Source organism: Tachypleus tridentatus, chromosome 13, assembly GCF_004210375.1.
Source record: "Tachypleus tridentatus isolate NWPU-2018 chromosome 13, ASM421037v1, whole genome shotgun sequence".
NCBI classification, from domain to species: Eukaryota; Metazoa; Arthropoda; class Merostomata; order Xiphosura; family Limulidae; genus Tachypleus; species Tachypleus tridentatus.
In genome coordinates, this window is record NC_134837.1 from 162,826,258 (window position 1) to 162,847,830 (window position 21,573).

Sequence of the window (21,573 nt, forward strand, 5' to 3'; positions counted from 1 at the left end):
CTAATACACGATTAGAACAGTTTGGAGAAGCACTAATACACGATTAGAACAGTTTGGAGAAGCACTAATACACGATTAGAACAGTTTGGAGAAGCACTAATACACGATTAGAACAGTTTGGAGAAGCACTAATACACGATTAGAACAGTTTGGAGAAGCACTAATACACGATTAGAAAGGAACTTCATAATGTTGGTCTTCATGCCAGACCACACGGTTTCCGTTCCTTTAACCCATCGTTACAAAATGATTCGTCTTCAATGGTGTCAAGAAGATATGAGAGAAACTTGTTTAGAGATTCGCGATTCACACCACATCCAGATTCGATACGTGTATACATTAGAAGAGTGGAAAGACTTGATAAAGCCTAATTTTCACAGAGGAAAAACAAGTAACAATTTTCAACCCTTATATAGAATCTAATATGGTTCTGACCCCTAAACCACGTGATATACATACCCTGTTCAAGTTACGTTTGATAATTCTGAGTAGAAGAGTGTGCTCACTAATTATAAGGGTAACGGGGCTGAATCCTTCGTTATTGTTGAGGATTAAATAAAAATTGTGTGTGTGTGTATGTGTGTGACTTTTATTATTCTTTATACATTGGTTACGTGTACAGGGGTGTTTCTGTAATTACCATATATCTATAGCCTAGGAAGTATGTAAATTGACTGATTTTATTTAACCACCAGGATTACAGCATCACGCTACACAGATGTATGGTTTACGTGACGAGGTTTCATTGGTGCAAATTTACTATAACCTACTTTATGTACATTAATACGTTTACCTTTAGTCGCTTTGCAGCTACAGCTAATTCATGGATGATGCAAGGCACTGAAGCCAATCACACAGACGTTTGCTGTTGTACACGTGAATTGTTTCTCTATTATCTTTTAAGAATTTTTGTGAAATAAACAGTTAATTTCTGTTTTAATTTCTGTGTACGAACTAAATGCAAAAGCCGAAAAAAAAACGGCATTACATAATACACGGAACAAATTTATTTAATGCTTTGTTTGTTTTGAAATTTCGCACAAAGCTACTCGAGGGCTATCTGTGCTAGCCGTCCCTAATTTAGCAGTGTAAGACTAGAGGGAAGGTAGCTAGTCATCACCACCCACCGCCAACTCTTGGGCTACTCTTTTACCAACGAAAAGTGGGATTGACCGTCACATTATACGCCCCCACGGCTGGGAGGACGAGCATGTTTAGCGCGACGCGGGCGCGAACCCGCGACCCTCGGATTACAAGTCGCACGCCTTACGCGATTGGCCATGCCAGGCCCTTATTTAATGCATTTTTGGTTTATTTAAAATAGTTTAATTTTCATTACAGTATTTCTTTCTCGTCACAAAAGAATGAAAGAAATAACTGAATATAAAATATGCGAAAAACTAAAATAAATTGGATAAAATACATGTCACCCGCTGGTACAGCGGTAATTCTACCGATTTACAACGCTACAATTAGGGGTTCGATTCCCCTCGGTAGTCTCAGCAGATAGCTTTGCTATAAGAAAAACACTCAACACACATAAAAAAAAACACATCTTTAATAGAAATATAAATTCACTCACTCTCGTTTACGCGATGAATACTGAAGTACTAACCTTAAACAACTATTACTCTATCTAACATGTGACTCACATTACGGACTTTTCAAACGTTACGGCCCGGCATGGCCAGGCAGTTAGGGCGCTCTACTTGAAATATAAGGGTCGCGGGTTCGAATTCCACACCAAATATGGTCGCCCGTTCAACCACGGGAGCGTTATAATGTTACAGTCAATCCCACTATTCGCTGTTAAAAGTAACCAAAGAGTTGGCGGTGGATGGTGATGACTAGCTGTCTTCCCTCTACTCTTATACTGTTAAATTAGCGCAGATAGTCTTTGTGTAGCTTTGCGTGAAAATTCAAAACAAACAAACAATAATAAGGTTTAATGAAGATATCCTGTGATTAAAACTGAATTTTAAAAAATCAGATTTAACATGTATTTGATGCTCTGAAATTGACCTTCAAGCCATGTTGATGAACTTGAAAAAGTCTTGATTTAGGAAAAGGTCATGTCGCCTCTGTTGCTTATTAATTCAATTTTTTAAGGATGTTACTTCTATTGGTGTCCGAGATCATCACAAGCCTTATTAACAAACGTTTCTTGTCATTTATTATACTGCAAAGTACCAATTAGGCATTTGCTGTTATTGATTCCAGTACAGATCTGGCATGGTGTGAGTGGTTAGAGCCCTCGATTTGCAATCTGCAGGTCGCAGGTTCCGATCCTGTTGCTGAACTTGTTTGTTGATTTAACCGTGAGGGCGTTATGGAGTAGTTCAAAAGATGACCGTGAATGATGTTGTGTAGCTGCCTTCCATCCAGCCTATCACTTCTAAATATTGGACAGCTAGCTCAAATAGGCTTCGAATACCTTTGCGCGAGATTAATCAAAACAAGCAGACTCGAATAGTTTGCGTTTGCACATCAGATCACATGATTGGCTACTCGGCACTTTTTTTTTTAGTAAAAATTAATTCACAGGTACCATTGACCTTGTTTGATAATAGTGGCTATGCAAGCGTGGACAAAAATCTAGAAAACTTCGATTATTCTTTAATTGTTTTGAGCAGTGTACTTCCATGTGTTTGTATATGTGTGTATATATATATTTATCGATACTTGCATCCTATTCGAAAAGAACAGTTTCAAATTATAGATATGTCTCAGTATACGCTCTTTACATCAGTTGCATTTCTTATCCTTTCTTAAGAGTTCGGCATAATAAGGAAATGTTAACTTAATTTTTTAATATTGTATACCACAATAGTACTATACAATATATTATTTTAATACGTTAGGGTAAATCTAACAAGGGTATTTATAGTTGAGGATTTGCCCTGCAGTGGTACATATGTATGTCTGCGGACAAATTCTAATAGAAACTAATTAGATACCTGATTTCGATACCCATGGTAGGCAGAGCACAGATAGTTTAGTACTGAATTTAAAAATAAAATCACGGATTTTAAAACTCTTTAAAAGTATTCTTAAAGATAACAAGATAAATTTGCATTACGGTATTACTATTTTATAGATCTATTATTCGGGTGTTTTTACGTTCGTACCAGTTTTCATACAAAAAAAGAGTAAACCAAAAAACTCGTAATCAATATCACAGAGAAAACCAGAAAATAAGAAGACATGTTCGTAATTGTTATTGACAGTGTAAACTAGTACCATGTTCACAAAAAATTCAAAAACATAACTTACAAGAAACTCAAAAACTCGGAACATAAACATAACTTACAAGAAACTCAAAAACTCGGAACAAAGTTCATAGAGGAACCCAATACGACTAAGTTATCAAAGATATCCACAATCTAGTTCATAATAAAATCTAACATCAAGTTCGTACGAATACTTTGAATGCACTTGCAGTATAACCTGTAATACATTTCATTGAGAAAGAAACATACAATTTTGTGTGTTTATGTGAGTTTGTTAATTTCGTTCAAAAACATGCATATATGTTTTGTACTAACATAGATCTTACCGCTGTAAAACAAGCATGTGCTTTCTACATGTGTACACTCTCACATTATATATATATATATAAACAATCTGTGTGTGTGTGTGTGGCAATTAATTCTTAGATAATCATGTAACGTTGTTTAAGTTATATATATATATATATATAACATGTAATATGATACCTAGATATATAAGAAAAAATTCACTAACTATGATCTGATTTGTCAAATGGAGAAGTAAATCATGCATATTTGGCACGTTTTCAGTTCTTTTCTAACCTAATTGTCTTCAAAACGGGAAACTTGTACATTAATGGCAGGATCATGAACGTTGGAACTGTTTGGAAGTTGATCGTAATCCAAGTTTTCCTAGACGGTCCAGAAGTTTCCAACTAAGTTAAACAGACATTCTTACACACTTGCTGTTTCGGATCTTTCTTTTTGGATTACTTTTACCTTTTCCGGCCATGTTCAAGTGTCGTATTTCAATAGTCAAAAAGATAAACCACATTCTTACCTGATCGCTATAACAAGATTTTCGAGTATCTAGGATACTTTTGTTAAGTACAAACAAAAATACATTTCGTCGACAGACAAGAAAAACGCATAAAGCAAATTTTAATCTGTTAGAAGTACAATAGAAATTAAATCAGTAAAGGAAATCTGAAAGGAGAAACACTTAGTGTAAGTTAAGTGAGTTAGAAGACGAAGTAAAACTGTTAAAGATGTTAAACTAGGCTATATACTCAACTAAGTATTTGAATAAAGCGGTATTAAATGTAAATGTGGAGTGAAACTGTTAACACAAGCGCATGCCCAACACGTGTAATCGACAGTAGATTAGTACAAGTTAGCTACAAAACATTTCATTATAAAGTTTTCAATCTCTTTGAAACAGCCAAAAAATCTTTTAGAATTTCTCTTCTTTTTTTTTCTGTAGTTGACCCCATGTACAGGTGATGTTGACTAAATTGTAACTCACGTGATCATAAGATAGCAGATAATTTTGATTGAATTTTTATTTTAGAAAATAACATGTAGTACTAATTTTCGTGCATGGACATGATTTAGACAGAGTTTTCCTGAATTTAAATAAAACTGGTAAAATTCAAAATTTGCGTTTATGATGCAGAAATAAACATTGTTGTATTTTATGCAAAGATACACGATGCTCATTTGCGTTAGCCGTCCCTAATGTTAAAGTAATAGACTAGAAGCAGGTAGTGAACATAATCCATTGGCAACTGACCAGATTGTGGAATTTAGTCATCACTGTTGTAATGCATCAACATCCCAGAACCTCTTCTTCAGTGCCCGGGCATTTTCAGCTCAGTATACGATAGAATAATATGATATGTGATAGCTGTGTACCACACTGCTCATTCAAATAGAAGTGGATAATTAACATATTTTAGTGTGTTGGATATTTTCATAACTTTGTACTTCTGTTATTAACACATAGTTGAGTCTAAAAACAAAACTATTTAATCCTTTTTGCATCATTACGACTTGGAGATTATTTAGAAAACACAACAATAAGTTACTCTATAAAAATATACTTTATATTTGCATGCATTTGTACAAGTTACATACTGTTTGTAGTGATTACAGTTTTAAAAATCACCAGAGGAAGGACGTTCCAGTCCGAAACGTTGTGAATATGAAAACATCTATTGTGCATGAGTCACTTTTCTTGGTATAAGTTTTTCCATTTGGTTTTCGATGTTTTCGTACCACAGAGGTTTTTTAAACTGATTTTTGTTCAGTGAATAAAGTAGCTAAAATTAGGAAGACACATTTTTAAATATCTTTATTAGATGGTGATTCTTTAAAAAAACAACTGTTCTTAAACAATTTTATTGTTTCATGCTTGATTAAAACTTGAAAATACTTTTAAAGTTTTGTCTACTTCCATGGTTAAAGTTCCTTTAAAAAACTGGTTATTTGCACAGAACAATCAGTTTCAACAGAAATTCTTGGTTTTGGTTAACAATAAATGTTGTCTTATAATCACTTTATTTATTTTTCATCTTGTATTATTTTAAAGTGTGTGTTTTCTTATAGCAGAGTCCACTTATTTTATAGTATTTTGACTAACCTAACATGTTCCCCCCTAGTACAGCAGTAAGTCTACGGATTCACAACGCTAAAATCAGGGGCTCGATTTCCCTCAGTAGATAGTTCGATGTGGCTTTGCACTCACAACACACACACACTAACCTAACATAATATTTTAACACTATATTTTGGCCGCGAATCTGCTGCCATCTTCCTAATAAAAACTGTCAGTGGGAGCTGGACTCACGACCTCAGGAACAGAAGGTGGAAATATCGATCAGTGGACTGGACTTCTGATGTTGTATTTTCCAGTAGTAATACCTTTAGTGTTTTGTTTTATGGGAAGGTTATTAGATAAGTAGATATCGAAGACTTCTTTAATTGCTATTTTCTTCAGTAGTAGCTCATGTTAATAATCCTGACATATTTACACTGCATTTGATGATTAGTTTCTCTAGCATGTTAACATCAGCACTTCTGTGCTTATATTACAGTGTCTTCCATAATGTTTGTGATCATATACACTCACTTTAACTGCTTTCTTTGTTTTGCTTTCCTAATGTACTCATTACTGCAATTGCATGAAATACAGTCGATTTTTTTTCTCTGTTTATGTATAGTGAGCATTTTTTTTTTTAATTTATGGAGTAGCTGGGATATTATAATGTCCTGGTTTTTGAATTAGTCCCAATCCCACGTTTTGCGCAGATTAACTAAACGTACTTGATCACAGGTTACTTTCCATCTTCTGTTTCTTCGAATTAATATTTATAGGAATACCCATTTTAATTGATTATGTGGAATTAAGTACATAATTACATAATGACCAAGGGTATCGAAATCCTGGTTCAAGCGGTGTGAGACGGCAGACATACCGCTGCAGTGATGGGAGGCAACCCATTTTAATTACTGTTAATATCATAAGGGCATTTTCTTTCTTTTTGTTACAAACCTTATATGTCCCAGACAGTTATAAATGTGCGGTTACTCAAATTGTTATATTTATATATAATTTATGTAATTATATAATTCTATTAAGCTTATTAAACTCTGAACTGATGTGATTCGTAACTCTTTTTCATCATGTTCATTAATGAGTGGCCGAAAATATCTTACCACAACAACCAAGTTTTTTATCTGTTTGCTCCTCCCTCCAATGGCACAGTGGAGTGTCCCCGTTCTTACAACGCTAGAAAGGAAGGCAGCTAGTCATCACTACCCAACATTAACTCTTGGGCTACTTTTTTGCAAACGAATAGTGGGATTGACCGTCACATTATAATGCTCCCACGGCTGAAATGGCAAGCATGTTTGGCGTTAACGGGGATTTCAACCCTTGATCCTCGAATTACAAGTCGAGTGCCTTAACCACTTGGCTATGCCGGGCCTATTAACAGAGCAATAAACCCGCAAGTAATTTGTAACTTAAATAACTTTAAAACAGAGCTTAAGGAATTTTTAACGTTATATCAAAACCAATAAATACTTTTGAAGAATGGAAGGACTGCTTGCACATCCGGGTAGTCAACATACGTCATCCATAATCTTACCTCTGTATGCTTTATGTAGAAAGTAAGCTGACGAAGAAAACTTGAGATGATAAAAATCACTATCCAAAAGAAATATAATTAATTTAAGTATTATGATCATATTTTCTTACTTTATAAATCTAAACTTTACTGGTAAAAAACCGGAATTCGACAGAGCAATTTCTGTTTGATTTTCCAGTCAATCATTTTGTCCGCCTTTGTATACAGGATAAAACCTATATAAATAATTATTAAATTATATTAACTACGTTTTAAAGTGTGATTATTGTGCAAAATTATCCAACGTTAATAATCCGTGAAGATGAAACGTGTTCATCTAACAGATTGCTTAGATCTATCTAGATTCTTTCAAGGTTAAAAGTGTGTTTAACTTCGAAGAAAACTATTTAGAGAAGGTTCATACATATTTTACTTCGTATACTTTAATTTACAGAAACATCAAATATGCTTATGTTTATATGAATGAAACACGTTTAACTTAAGTAAAGAAATGTACATTAGTCGTGAATATTCAAGTTAAAATGTTCCATAATTAAAGCTACAAAATTAGTTTCAAAATTCTAGTATTTAAATATGATTACACCACGAAAAACTTCCTTTCAAATAGAACTGAATTCTATAAAGTTAGATAGTAGCAAGATTGTTTCAACACGCTCTGCACAGGTTGTGAGAAACAAATATGTGGAGAACACGGGTTCTAAAAATTCAGTCCGACGTATTATGGCCCAGCACGACCTGGTGGTTAAGACGCTCGACTCGTAATCTGAGGGTCGCGGGTTCGAATCATTGCCACCCACCGCCATCTCTTGGGCTACTCTTTTATCACTCTTTATTGACCGTCACATTATAACGCTCCCACGGCTTAAAGAGCGAGCATGTTTGGTGGGACGATGATTCGAACCCTAATTTTGTAGTGTAAAATTAGAGACGACTAGCGCAGATATCTCTCGTGTAACTTTTTGCGAAATTCAAAACAAACCAAATCAAACCGAAGTGTTATATGTTAGGAAACCAAATTGTCTATTTCACTTAGACTGCTGTAAGTTAAAAGAGCAGATGGGCTGCAAAAACACTTAGCACTGCTGAGAAATGTTTGTTGTTGCAGTAGGCAACTGTGTGTAGTTATTTTTAAAGAACAGTTTATGCTTTTTCCCCCCCACTTGCAACCTGGTTTTATCGTGCGTAGTGAAAGCAATTCGGCGCCATTTAAGTTGGAAGAGGACACCATCTGTTTACTCTCATAACAGTCTGTAATATATGTAGTTCAGCGAAAACTAAAACTGAATTATTACGATAAACAATACAAGAGAGAGAAAGAGTGATATGGGATGCTCTATTTGCATATGTTATGTCGTCAAATCGAGTTACTATGTGTAAGAAAAAAGACATGGTTGTAATTACATGTATCTTTATATGTTATAGTTTTATATGTGATAGTTAGAAAGTGGCTTTTTATTTTTAACTAGCAAGAACAAACGAAAGAAGCTGTAAAATAACTTTTTATGTGCGCAAGCGTGATGTTATAACTTTTAATACATGTGGAAGACAAACGTGCATATCGTAAAAGAATAAATTCAGTAAGGAACTTTCTACACATATCAGAATACTGATTAGTTTGCTTCAGATTTTAATTATTGTACATGCTGATCTGATTTATAATTTGTTTGAAAAAGTTTTGATTTGCTAGCGCAAAATTTTAGATCCTAGTGAACTAATGGAATTCTAAGAGTATCGTATATATGTTTGTTTGTTTTGGAATTTCGCACAAAGCTACTCGAGGGCTATCTGTGCTAGCCGTCCCTATCACAGCTATCGCTAAAACAAGAAAATTCTGCGACACTACTTTTATCGCTATATGTTTTTGAATATAGCGGCACTGCTACCACTACTTCTAAAACTGACGTTTTCATGATTTTTGTTTTGTCAATGTATAATGTACAAAGTAAAAACGGAAATGTATTGATAAATGTTCATACTTTATTTCTACAATAATATAATACAAACTACTCAGAACAGCTTATCCATATTTGTGAATGACGAGAGGAAAGCAGATAACAACTATAGAGGCTTCGATATATGAAATGATGAAACTTAGAGAACACAGGGTCAAAAGAAAATTCATATCATGACAATAGTAATAATAAATGAGCTAATATGAAATAATAAGTCTGTAATATTAGAAGATATCACGTCTCTTATTAGTTGTTTAATTCTATTATTGTTTTAACTTGTGGATAATTTCGAGAAGCTGATGCTAACTTGATTTCATTATTATCAACTTTTCGAAATTGACATCCGACAATTCAAATCCTTTTAGATTTAAAATGTCTTTCCCTGTTGAGACAATGTGTTCTACAGCTGAACCAGATGGAATGGGTGTACTGAAATAAATGAAGAGAAATTTAACGGCTGGGGAAGGGAACAAGTTTGATTCTATATCATTTGAAGTAGATAGTTCTTTGCTCAAGAAATAGTGTTATTTTATCTTTTACTTTGGGATGAATTACTTACAGATTTTCTTTGTTGGTTAAAGCACATTAAGAAATATTCTTCGTCATTTTTCCCAGTGTTCAAAAATGTTTATTTGTTTTTTTGTTTGTTTTTTGGAATTTCGCACAAAGCTACTCGAGGGCTATCTGTGCTAGCCGTCCCTATCACAGCTATCGCTAAAACAAGAAAATTCTGCGACACTACTTTTATCGCTATATGTTTTTGAATATAGCGGCACTGCTACCACTACTTCTAAAACTGACGTTTTCATGATTTTTGTTTTGTCAATGTATAATGTACAAAGTAAAAACGGAAATGTATTGATAAATGTTCATACTTTATTTCTACAATAATATAATACAAACTACTCAGAACAGCTTATCCATATTTGTGAATGACGAGAGGAAAGCAGATAACAACTATAGAGGCTTCGATATATGAAATGATGAAACTTAGAGAACACAGGGTCAAAAGAAAATTCATATCATGACAATAGTAATAATAAATGAGCTAATATGAAATAATAAATCTGTAATATTAGAAGATATCACGTCTCTTATTAGTTGTTTAATTCTATTATTGTTTTAACTTGTGGATAATTTCGAGAAGCTGATGCTAACTTGATTTCATTATTATCAACTTTTCGAAATTGACATCCGACAATTCAAATCCTTTTAGATTTAAAATGTCTTTCCCTGTTGAGACAATGTGTTCTACAGCTGAACCAGATGGAATGGGTGTACTGAAATAAATGAAGAGAAATTTAACGGCTGGGGAAGGGAACAAGTTTGATTCTATATCATTTGAAGTAGATAGTTCTTTGCTCAAGAAATAGTGTTATTTTATCTTTTACTTTGGGATGAATTACTTACAGATTTTCTTTGTTGGTTAAAGCACATTAAGAAATATTCTTCGTCATTTTTCCCAGTGTTCAAAAATGTTTATTTGTTTTTTTGTTTGTTTTTTGGAATTTCGCACAAAGCTACTCGAGGGCTATCTGTGCTAGCCGTCCCTAATTTAGCAGTGTAAGACTAGAGGGAAGGCAGCTAGTCATCACCACCCGCCGCCAACTCTTGGGCTACTCTTTTACCAACGAATAGTGGGATTGACCGTCACATTATACACCCCCACGGCTGGGAGGGCGAGCATGTTTAGCGCGACGCGGGTGCGAACCTGCGACCCTCAGATTACGAGTTGAGCACCTGTCCATGCTGAGCCGGAACCCGCGTATGATATTTCACAAACGTAAATAACTTATTTGCAAAGGACGACACATTATTTATTTTTTATTTAAATCTGTTTGTTGAATTATAAAATTTCGTACAAGAATTGCTAATAAAAGTATTTTTCTTTGATAAAAGAACTATAAGAGTTTAATACTTTGAAAATAACGTTTTGAACCACAAATACATTTTCAACATGAAAATCGTCACCACTTAAAACTTTACATGTAGTTTCTGTTGATACAAAATTTTTTAGAAGCGTTTGTCTGATATTTATTAAGATTCAACCTGTTAGAAATTTCAGACTATTTTTAGCGTTAAAGAGGTACAGTATGAAATACTGGTTAGCGTGTCCGAACTGTAAGTTTGAAAATTAATGGTTTGATTCCCAGTACCGCAAAATTTTAATCCAACCTTTAGATTCGTTATAAGAACGATGCTCAAATCCCCCGCAATTATAAGTCGTGACTCAGCGAGATGTCTAAGGGCTTATAATTAGGGGTGAACAGATATATTGGTAGATTATTGGCCCTGGCACCGATATATGAAAATATTACATTATAGACTATCGGGTATTTTTGTTGTAGCCGATAATGTATACCAATATATTTGCTTATTATTACACAGGATGTTTAGATATCATTTCTCGAATTTCGCATTCTTTATACTGCGTCTAGCCCACCCCTTCAATGGCACAGTGGTGTCTGCAGACTTACAACGCTAAAATCCGGGTGCCGATACCTGTGGTGGATAGAGCACAGATAGCTCATTATATATATTGCCATATATATGCAAATAAAACACATGGCGGCCAAAGTACCATCGTTACTAAGCTTTTAATTTTTCTTAAGTTTACAGGCCTGTGCTATTGAAGGTTTTCATAGTATAAGGCATCTGCTTACACATTTCGGGGCCGTGGGTGTGCTACAAGAGTGATGGTCAAATATCACTGTTCGATCAGACAATAGCAGCACAAGACTCAACAGGAGATGATATTGACTGTTTGTCTTGCTTTTAGTCCATCAGTTCAAAATTGTACGCCAGTGGCATAGCGGTATGTCTGCAGACTTTTATCGGGTTTTAATACCCGTGGTGGACAAATAAAAAGAGTCCGACATAGCTAGGTAGCTAGGGCGCTTGACTCGCAATCTGGGTCGAATCCTCGACCCACCAAACATGCTTGCCCTTTCAGCCATGGGGGCGTTATAATGTAACGATCAGTCTCACTATTCGTTGGTGAAAGAGTTGCCCAAGACTTGGTGTTATGTGGTGATGACTAGCTGCCTTCCATCTATTCTTTCACTGGTAAATTAGGGACGGCTAACGCAGATAGCCCTCGTGTAGCTTTGTGCAGAATTCAAAATAAATGACGAAACAATTCAAAATCAAGTATCCCTTTGTGGAACTTTGTTCTAAGATTCTGAAATCGTTAATGCGTATTGCTCATTGTTTATTGTAAAAAATACCTTGACTTAAAAATGTATTATATGTGTGTGTGTTTTACTTCTGCAGATTAGAAATGGCTAGCTTGCAATTATTTTTGTCGTCTTTATGAATGTGCTAGTATTTATGTAAATGACATTCAGTTTTTGCTCTATCTTTTAGCCTAAATTGTTATGTTCTCTGGTCATTGGAGATATAAATGTTAATTTTAAAAGCGTAAAGTTTATGCTCAGCAAGACCAAATGTGGTTGACATTCTAGTAGCGTATTTTCTCTTATGTTTTTAAGTCACTCCACCACCAGATGCTGTTGATGATGAACCTGAACCCTCTGCACCACCTTTGGAACTCATGGATAAAATTGGTGGATACGAATATGTCTCGTTTGAAGTGGGTAAGTTTTATTTCTCCTATGTTGCTTTTTTTGCTATATTTCTTGAGTATAGTTTATCACATAAGATTTTATGCTTGTTTGTCATTTAATTTATTATTAAGATATGTTTTTTTTAAAACATTGTATGTATGTAAGATTTTTCTTTAAGTATACAACTGAACAACAACATTGTCGAAATATTTATAAGGCCGGTAATTTAATCATTTGTCTGGCGTTAGCTTGGTTTTCTACTAACAATGTATAAAATGCTTAATGAGCATTATATTCTGATTAACTTTATTATATTAATGTTGTTTAGAGATAGCTTGAATGGTAACGAAGAAGACTATTGCACATTCAAAAAAGCAGCAGATCTACAATATTTTGTCAAGACTTGCCATTATTACAAAACTAAACTTCATTGATGTCAGGTTCTATACTTTGGGGTCCGACATGACCAGGTGGTAAGGCACTCGACTCGTAATCTCTAGTTTTACACTGCTAAATTAGAGATGGCTAGCGCAGATAGTCTTCGAGTAGCTTTGTGCGAAATTCCAAACAAACCAAACTCTATACTTGGGCCAGACTTTTTACAGTAGGTGTCTGTGACTTGTTGACGTTAAATTTCAACAATATATAAACGGCACACGATCTACTTGTTTTAAAATAATATATTTAAACAAGTTAAACATATATACAAATGCTTATTACACTGTTGGTTACCACAGCTGTATCCACAGTTGTAAACAATCGCCTATTTTTCGTCAAGGTCCACACAGGCTGGCTCAGTTGTAGAACTAACTGAAAATATAAATTATTTCTTCTACACTGTTGTTACAATATAATCAGTGATAATTTTGCTTAAAAAAGCTCCCACAAGATGCTCTTTATGGCTGCTTCCCCGTGGTACAGTGGTATGTCTGTCGACCTCAAACGCTAAAAATCGAGTTTCGATACTCGCAGTGGAAAGAACACAGATTGCACATTATATAGTTTTCTTCATAACTACATACAAACAAACCTTTTTATGGTTAAACTCACGATCACACAGCCTAGATTTAACTATCTATCTGTATCTTACGAACTACATTTTTAAAGAATATTTATAACCTGACCAAAGCCTGGAACTTTATACACACTGTATCAAATTATCTTATATATATATATATATGTAAATACAAGTTAGGGTACCCGTCCGTTGAACGTGTAAAATAAAAACTCGTTTTTACAAAGCATAAGAAATTGTGTTTCTATGTTTTCATAACATAATAAACATTCAAAGTAAGTATAATTCTTAATTTTTAAGGTACATTTATATTAAGAACAACAATTACAAAAAACGATGTTTTTTATGACAATAATAACTAAAAGTATTTAGTACAACTTACATCCAACTAGTTTCGGTAAACGTGTTACCATCATCTATAGTTTCTGTAGTGTAGAGGTTTGTTCATTTTTTGTAATTGGCACTCTTAAAACATTCACAATGTAATAAAGATACATAAAGGGACCAATTCTGAAACGAAAGGTACACTGTTTTAAAACGATTATATCAACATAAAATTAGATATGTGTGTGTGGGGTAGGGTTCAAACCCTCTCATGACCTTCCTTATGTCATCCTGTATCCCTGTGTTAAGACTGGTGCTGATCAATCAAGAAATGTGAAAACACATAAGAAACTCTCTCTCACACACACCAATTGACGTTTTTTTTATTATTAACTGCAAACCGTGGTGTCTGTTAGAGATTCTGTGGTTGTCTAAGTAATCCTATTGGTTCTTCTAGATTATCATTATGGGGAGATGATGTTTCAGTACTGCTCGATCTGATGATTCCTTAGATTTACATCATGGGGAGTTGATGTTTCAGTACTACTCGATCTGATGATTCCTTTAGATTTACATCATGGGGAGTTGATGTTTCAGTACTGCTCGATCTGATGATTCCTTTAGATTTACATCATGGGGAGTTGATGTTTCAGTACTGCTCGATCTGATGATTCCTTTACATTTACATTATGGGGAGTTGATGTTTCAGTACTGTTCGATCTGAAGATTCCTTTAGATTTACATCATGGGGAGTTGATGTTTCAGTACTGCTCGATCTGATGATTCCTTTATATTTACATCATGTGGAGTTGATGTTTCAGTACTGCTCGATCTGAAGATTCCTTTAGATTTACATAATGGGGAGTTGATGTTTCAGAACTACTCGATCTGAAGATTTCTCTAGATTATCATTATGGGGAGTTGGTGTTTCAGTATCTCTGAATCTGATGATGAATCTCTGGTGTTCTAAAGTTTCGTTTGTTCAAATAATTACGAGATATTGTATCAATCATGCAGACCCGGCATGGCGAGATAGTTAAGGCGCTGTATTCCTACTGCGGGTTTGAACCTTTGTCGCACCAAACATGCTTGCCCTTTCGTTGATAAAAGAGTAGCCCAAGACTTGGCGGTGGGTGGTAATGATTAGTTGCTTTCCTTCTAGTCTTACCATGCTAAAATAAGGACGGCTAATGCAGATAGTCCTCGTGCAGCTTTGCGCGAAATTAAAAAAGAAACATACACCGATAATGCAAACTGGGAAGTTATTTTTACAGAAAAACTATTATTGATTTTACGTAAATCGCCATCATGCAAGACCTCGTGGTAAAGTTGCTTGACTGGCAGTCTCCGGATTGCGAGCTCGAAACCTGTCCCAGAAAATGCTCGCTCTTTCAGACGATGGTACAAAGAGTAGCCCAAGAGTTGGCGGTGAATGATGATTACTAGCTGCATCACGTCGCTAAATTAGTTACGACAAGAGCAAATAACCCTCAAGTAGTTTTGCGTGAAATTCCGAAAACTAACAAATCATTTGCTACATATTTTAAAAAAGATGAAACAACGTTTTCTTTACGACCTATTGTTTCTAGTATTGAAACCTATAACTATGGTATAGTTTTAGTTGAATATCTGAAGAAGGTTGCCACCAACAAATATACATTAAAGAGCAGTTTTGAATTCTCTCAATATGCAACTTGTTGAATTCGGTAGTAATGTGCATTGTGCTAGTTTTAATTTTGAATCATTGTATACAAGTATCCTGTTGAAAGAGGCAACACAATTAAGTTCCAACTTGTTTTACAACGTGACCATTATAAAACAATTTGTTTCTGAACTTAAGGAACTTTACAATGAAAAAAAATCTCAATTTTTTCTGAATGTAAAATTATATAATTAGATTTAGACTGTTGGGGACAATTTTCTGAACCAAGTATGCAATAATAAAATCACCAACTACAATGCGGAGAATAAAGATATTACTGCTGCTTAACTTTCATCTCCATCTCATATTCATATTTTTTAACTTCCACCTCGTACTAGGGTTGGAATACACACTTAAACCTGAATATAAGTTATAGTTTTCCATAGAAACAAAAATAGAAATTATTATTAATTTTATGTATTAAATGTACCAAATTCAGACAGTAGAAATCTTAACCACATCTCTATTGTGAAATGTGCTATTTTAAACCAGAAGTGACGTAACTGATTTTCCATTTCTGCCACGTTTCTCCACTTGATTGCTACACCTCCTTACTTCCTATCCATTTTCCTTTTTTTAAAGCAAGTTTATTGGAGAATGAACGCTACGGAAATTCTCGCAGAGATGTTACTAATTTTTTAGTCAGCTTGTGCATGTTTTTCACGTTTTTAAGAACACAAAAGTCGGACGAGTGTATTCTCTTTAAAATGTCCTGGAAAACATTTAAGGTAACAAATTTAACTTGTATTACAAGGGCTACAAAAAGAAAGCCCATTACGTGCTGAGAATTCATTTTTACCTGTAGACTTTCAATGATCTCTCACTAAGGACAGAGCTGAGTATGCAATTTTCCGTTCAAATAATTAGTCGAGTTGCACATCTACTTAATTAATAATGTTACTTTTAACGTTAATGTAAATAAAACAATACGAAAACGTTGCCAAATTTTGTTATAGTAGCATGAAGAAGTAATGGTAAAGCATGACAGAACTGAAGTTCACCTATGTCACTAAAACTAAGTTTCAGATGAAAAAGTGAAAGTTTCGTAACTTTTTTGTTTCACCTTTGTTCCAACGTTTCTGTTAAAATTTCATTTCATTTCTTTTATTTAAACTTTCAGAGGGGATAAAATTTGAATGGTTAAATGAGTAATACCTGGTCGGGGAAAGCTACAGTTGTAAAAGTTCCGAAAACGTTAAGCAACTGTTTTACTTGTTTCCTGTAAGCCATCGTAAAGATCTTGTTTTTTTTTGCATATGCATTAAAAAAAATGTATGGAGAAGCAGGTACACGAAATTTAGAATTACGATACATTAAACAGGACTTGTCTATAGTTATTTTTGAATATTTTTAGCCTAACTAGTGTACTCCCAAAAATGATGTGACCTCATTGGAGTAAAGGGACAATATCTTTAATATAAAGAATAAAAAAAATGTTTGGATATACTTTCTGGCTAGTTTCGATATATATTCTAGAAAATCAAAAGCAAATGTTTATTACGATCTGAAGAAATACATCTGAGTGTATTTTAAAAATTATGTACTCTGTTCTCAGAAAGTGCAGTTGTTTCGGTTCCTTGCACCCACCTTGAAATAACAGTTCTTTAATTACTTCTTCGGGTGTGATTATGTGTTTTTTGGTGACGATAGGGGCAAGAGATACTGTTTTCTTTATCAAACATGTGTCTTTTAAGTTCATGCAGTTGATTTTGTCAAACCCTAACACAGACCATTTTTAATTAAAGTCTAAAAATGTTGCTTAGAAATTTAATGTGCAATTTATATATGGCATACCAAAAAGAATATACCAGAAAGAAATTTGAATAACTTTTTATTACTTGAGATAATAAATTCAGGACAAAGTATCTTCTAAAATCTTGCAAGTTTTATTTAAGTGAATTATTATTTTTATTACTTACATAATTTATTATTTATAGGTATGTTTTATTGCATATTTCAGAACTGACTCTAGTTTTGAGTAAAATGATAACTCCTGAAGAGTTCCTCTGATTTAACCACTTTGAACTTTTATCTTTAAGGCTTTTTAAAAACAAAAGTCTACAATAACAAACCAAGAGGTCTTGAGGAACTTAAACTTTGTGTCAGTGATGCTGTAACCCATAAATGTAGCTGTGTTGGAAAATGTTTTTTTCTGAATTTAAAATCACAAGTACATTGATTATAGTTAATTATAGACAAAATGTCGAAGTTTATTAATTAAATTAGATAAAACTTACAAGCCTTCAGAAAATATTTTGTTTTTAATTTTGTTGTTATTTCAACTAATACAAATAATATTCAACTTTCTTTTTATTATATACATTTTGGGACACCCCTTATTGTCAATGAAACTGAATCATCAGCTGAATTATATTAATAAATATGGGTTCTAAAATATACACTGCTGGCCAAAATCTTAAGGCCAATGAACATAAAGAAAAAATATGCATTTTGCGTTGTTAGACTCAACCACTTACTTGAGTAGAGCTTCGAAAGATGAAAATAAGAAAATGGAAAATAAAAATAAAAAATCTCTTTAACATTTAATAGCATATATGTGAACACTATGAAATTAGCCTAAATACTAGCTGGTTTAAGACCATACCAAGAAGAAGTCCTAAACATGATAGAAAATGCCCAACAAGAGGTCTCAGTAGTGAGTTGCACGGCCGTCATTGCGAATAACTGCAAACATTCAATTTGGCATGGTCGATATAAGCGTTTGCAGAAGGCTGGCTGGAATGTTATTCCAAGTGGTGAAGATGGCTTCACAAAGATCATGCACTGTTCGGAATTGACGTCCATTTCTATAGACTTCCCTTGCCATCCACCCCCAAACATTTTCAATGGGGTTTAGTTAGGGCGAACACGCTGGATGGTTCAAAAGAATCACGTCATTCGCCATGAAAAAGTCCTTTGTCCTGCGGGCATTGTGGATTGCAGCGTTGTCCTGCTGAAAGATCCATCCATTTCCACACAAGCGAGGACCTTTAGTCAATAAGGATGCTCTCTCCAACATGCCAATATAGCCAGCTGCTGTTTGACGCCCTTGTATAACCTGAAGCTCCATTGTTCTATGGAAGGAGAAGGCACTCCAGTACATGATGGAACCTCCTCCATTGTGTCGTGTAGAAGATGTCTCCGGTGGGATATCCTTATCGTGCCAGTAACGTTTAGAGCCATCTGGACCATCCAGGTTAATTTTTTTTTCATCAGAGAACAAAACCTTCTTCCAATTTTCTACGTTCCATGTTTGGTGCTTCTTAGCAAAGTTTAACTGAGCTGTTTCGTAGTGTGGAAGGAGGCGTGGCCTTTGAAGATGTTTACGGTTTATAAAGCCTTTCTCTCGTAGATGCCATCTTATTGTTCTTGAGCTGCATTCTGCATCCGTAAGGGCTTTAATCTGGTTCGAAGATCGGCTGGCGTCTTGCCGAACAACCCGTCGAATCCTTCTGTTCAACACCGGCGAAATTTTCTTGGGCCGACCACTTGAAATTCTCGTTCCGTATCCCTCAGGGTCTTTTAAGAAATTTGCAACAGCAGTTTTACTACGCCCAATCTCACCAGCGATGGCACGTTGAGAGAGAACTTGCTTTTGCAGTTCGACAATTCTGCCACATTCAAATTCTGTCAACTTTTTAGCCTTTGTCATGTTTTTACTTAGTGTAACACAGGTGATGTCAGTGGGATATGTTGACAACGCTAATACTTGAACACAAATGACTAAATTTCGTTACGTGTTTACCGATCAACGCTTCGTTTCAGTACGGTCTTACTCTTTTGACCAACTCGTATTTAGGCTAATTTCATAGTGTTCACATTTTCCCTATTAAATGCTAAAAAGTTTTTTATTTTTATTTTCCCTTTTTTTATTTTCGTCTTTCGAAGCTCTACTCAAATAAGTGGTTGAGTCTAATAACGCAAAATGCATATTTTTTCTTTATGTTCATTGGCCTTAAAATTTTGTCCAGCATTGTATGTTAATTTAGGCTCTGTTAATTTGGGCGAAAAACAATTTAAATTTTTTAACTTCCTAGAGTTGATTATGTATGTGCATGTAAAAGCTGATGATAGCATACAAGGCTTTAAACAAAATGCGTAATGTAGCTTGTATTAAATCTAGTAATATATATATCATATATAATTGGATAATAAGAGCCTCATATTATTAAATCCACTTAATTACTTTTTTACTTAATTACTGTTTTAATGGTCTTGAAAAGCGTTAGCATTTCTGATGAAGTTAAGTATTAACTAAAGGTTTTATGGAAAATATAGTATTACCGAGCCATGCTGTTATTAAAGAAGAAGAAATAAACAATAAGATAATCCATATTTGTTGTCTGTTTGTTGTAATACGTAAAGCTACACAATAGTATATGTGCTGTGCCCACCACTGGTTTCAAAATCAGGTTTTTGTCGTTATAAGCCTTCGCATTTGCTGCTGAACTACTAGTGGCTCTCTTAAATGTGTGTGTGTGTATTTTATTATAGCAAAGCCACATCGGGCTGTCTGCTGCAGCCGCGAGACTTTGATAAGCGACTGAAAAATGTTTCATAAAGCGAAGAGCGTTGTATGTGAATTTATTTCTCTTTACCCTTGATTTAGTTTGATCAGATTGGGTTTCTTTCAACCGATAGTAACACATATTTTTCAGTGATTCTAAATTCATCTGTGAGCTTCTATCAATAAGAAAGTAAAAGAATTTAAATGTAATTTATATTAATCCTATTCAAATTAATTCACCAAATATGTTAATTTCATGTAAATTGACTATTATATTTATTCAGTAGTGACAAGTTAAATGAATACATAAAATATTAATTATTTTTAATAAATCAAACTTACGCCAAAATTAAAAATAATATTAATTTTTCCATCAAATGTATAAATAAAAATATGATACAGGAAGATATCTTCGGTCATAACAACCATAAAGCTCTGGGAGTATGCCATCTATCCGGAACTAAACAAAATCATTCAAGGAATAACCAGCTGGGTTACCAAGTAAAGAAAAATAAACGTTAATATTAATACAGAACAGCAATGAAATTGAAATTAAATAAGGGGAAGAAGTGAAAGTGCTTAAATCCATAATTTCTTGTATTCCACTACTTGTCAGTGTTCGCGACCTATTGTGATATAAAATATTTATAAAATAAGAATAAATAAGTAAAACGAAAATCAGATTTAAAAATAACTATATTGCCATCTACATCTCCCTCAATCCATAAAAAATAACAAAAACAATAATAACAACTTCATTTTAGCTAAAATTAACCTTACTCAGAAAATTAAAACAAACTAGAAGTTTGTTAGACTGAAATTGGGCTCCGTTATCTGAAGTTCATCTTTCTAGGTCCAATATTTGTTGTATTGTATAATCGAATGATATATCCAGTTGTGTTTTTTTATGAACATGAATTAACTGCTACTCGCTAACAAGGACCAATTGTTAGTGTGTTTGTAATAAAGATTATTACTCATTGCAGTAAGTACCTATTTGTAACATTGATATATAATGAATTTATTTTGTTTATATTTAATACTTTCCAACATTAAAATTCATTGTAATTTGTATTATCGGTGAAAGTTTATACAGTATTTATTAAACTAAAGTTCTTGAAATTTAATTCCCACCTTTCGTCAGAAATATAAATATGTATCCTTTTATTAACATTTGTATCCAAATGTAGATAATGTGCTTTTAACTTAATGTTTTTTCTTTCTACTTCCAGATAAGTAAAATACAATTTAGATAGATTAGCTACAAATTATGAATTATTAATTGCAGTCAACTCGTCAATACCACAAAAAGTATAACTAAAAAAATTAATATTAGAAAATAATATATTGCAGCTGCATTTGTAGA

General features: G+C 33.9%; 1 protein-coding gene across 5 annotated transcripts in view; it reads left to right on the top strand.

Moving 5' to 3' along the window:
- Positions 1 to 21,573, top strand: part of LOC143238863 (protein SSUH2 homolog) — an 88,266-nt gene that overhangs the window by 24,068 nt on the left and 42,625 nt on the right. For all 5 annotated transcript variants that reach the window (XM_076479447.1, XM_076479449.1, XM_076479450.1 and 2 more), the window contains one exon: positions 12,585 to 12,689. In XM_076479447.1, the coding sequence (XP_076335562.1) occupies positions 12,647 to 12,689 (43 nt within the window). In that variant the 5' untranslated portion in view covers positions 12,585 to 12,646. The remainder of the gene's footprint in view (positions 1 to 12,584; positions 12,690 to 21,573) is intronic.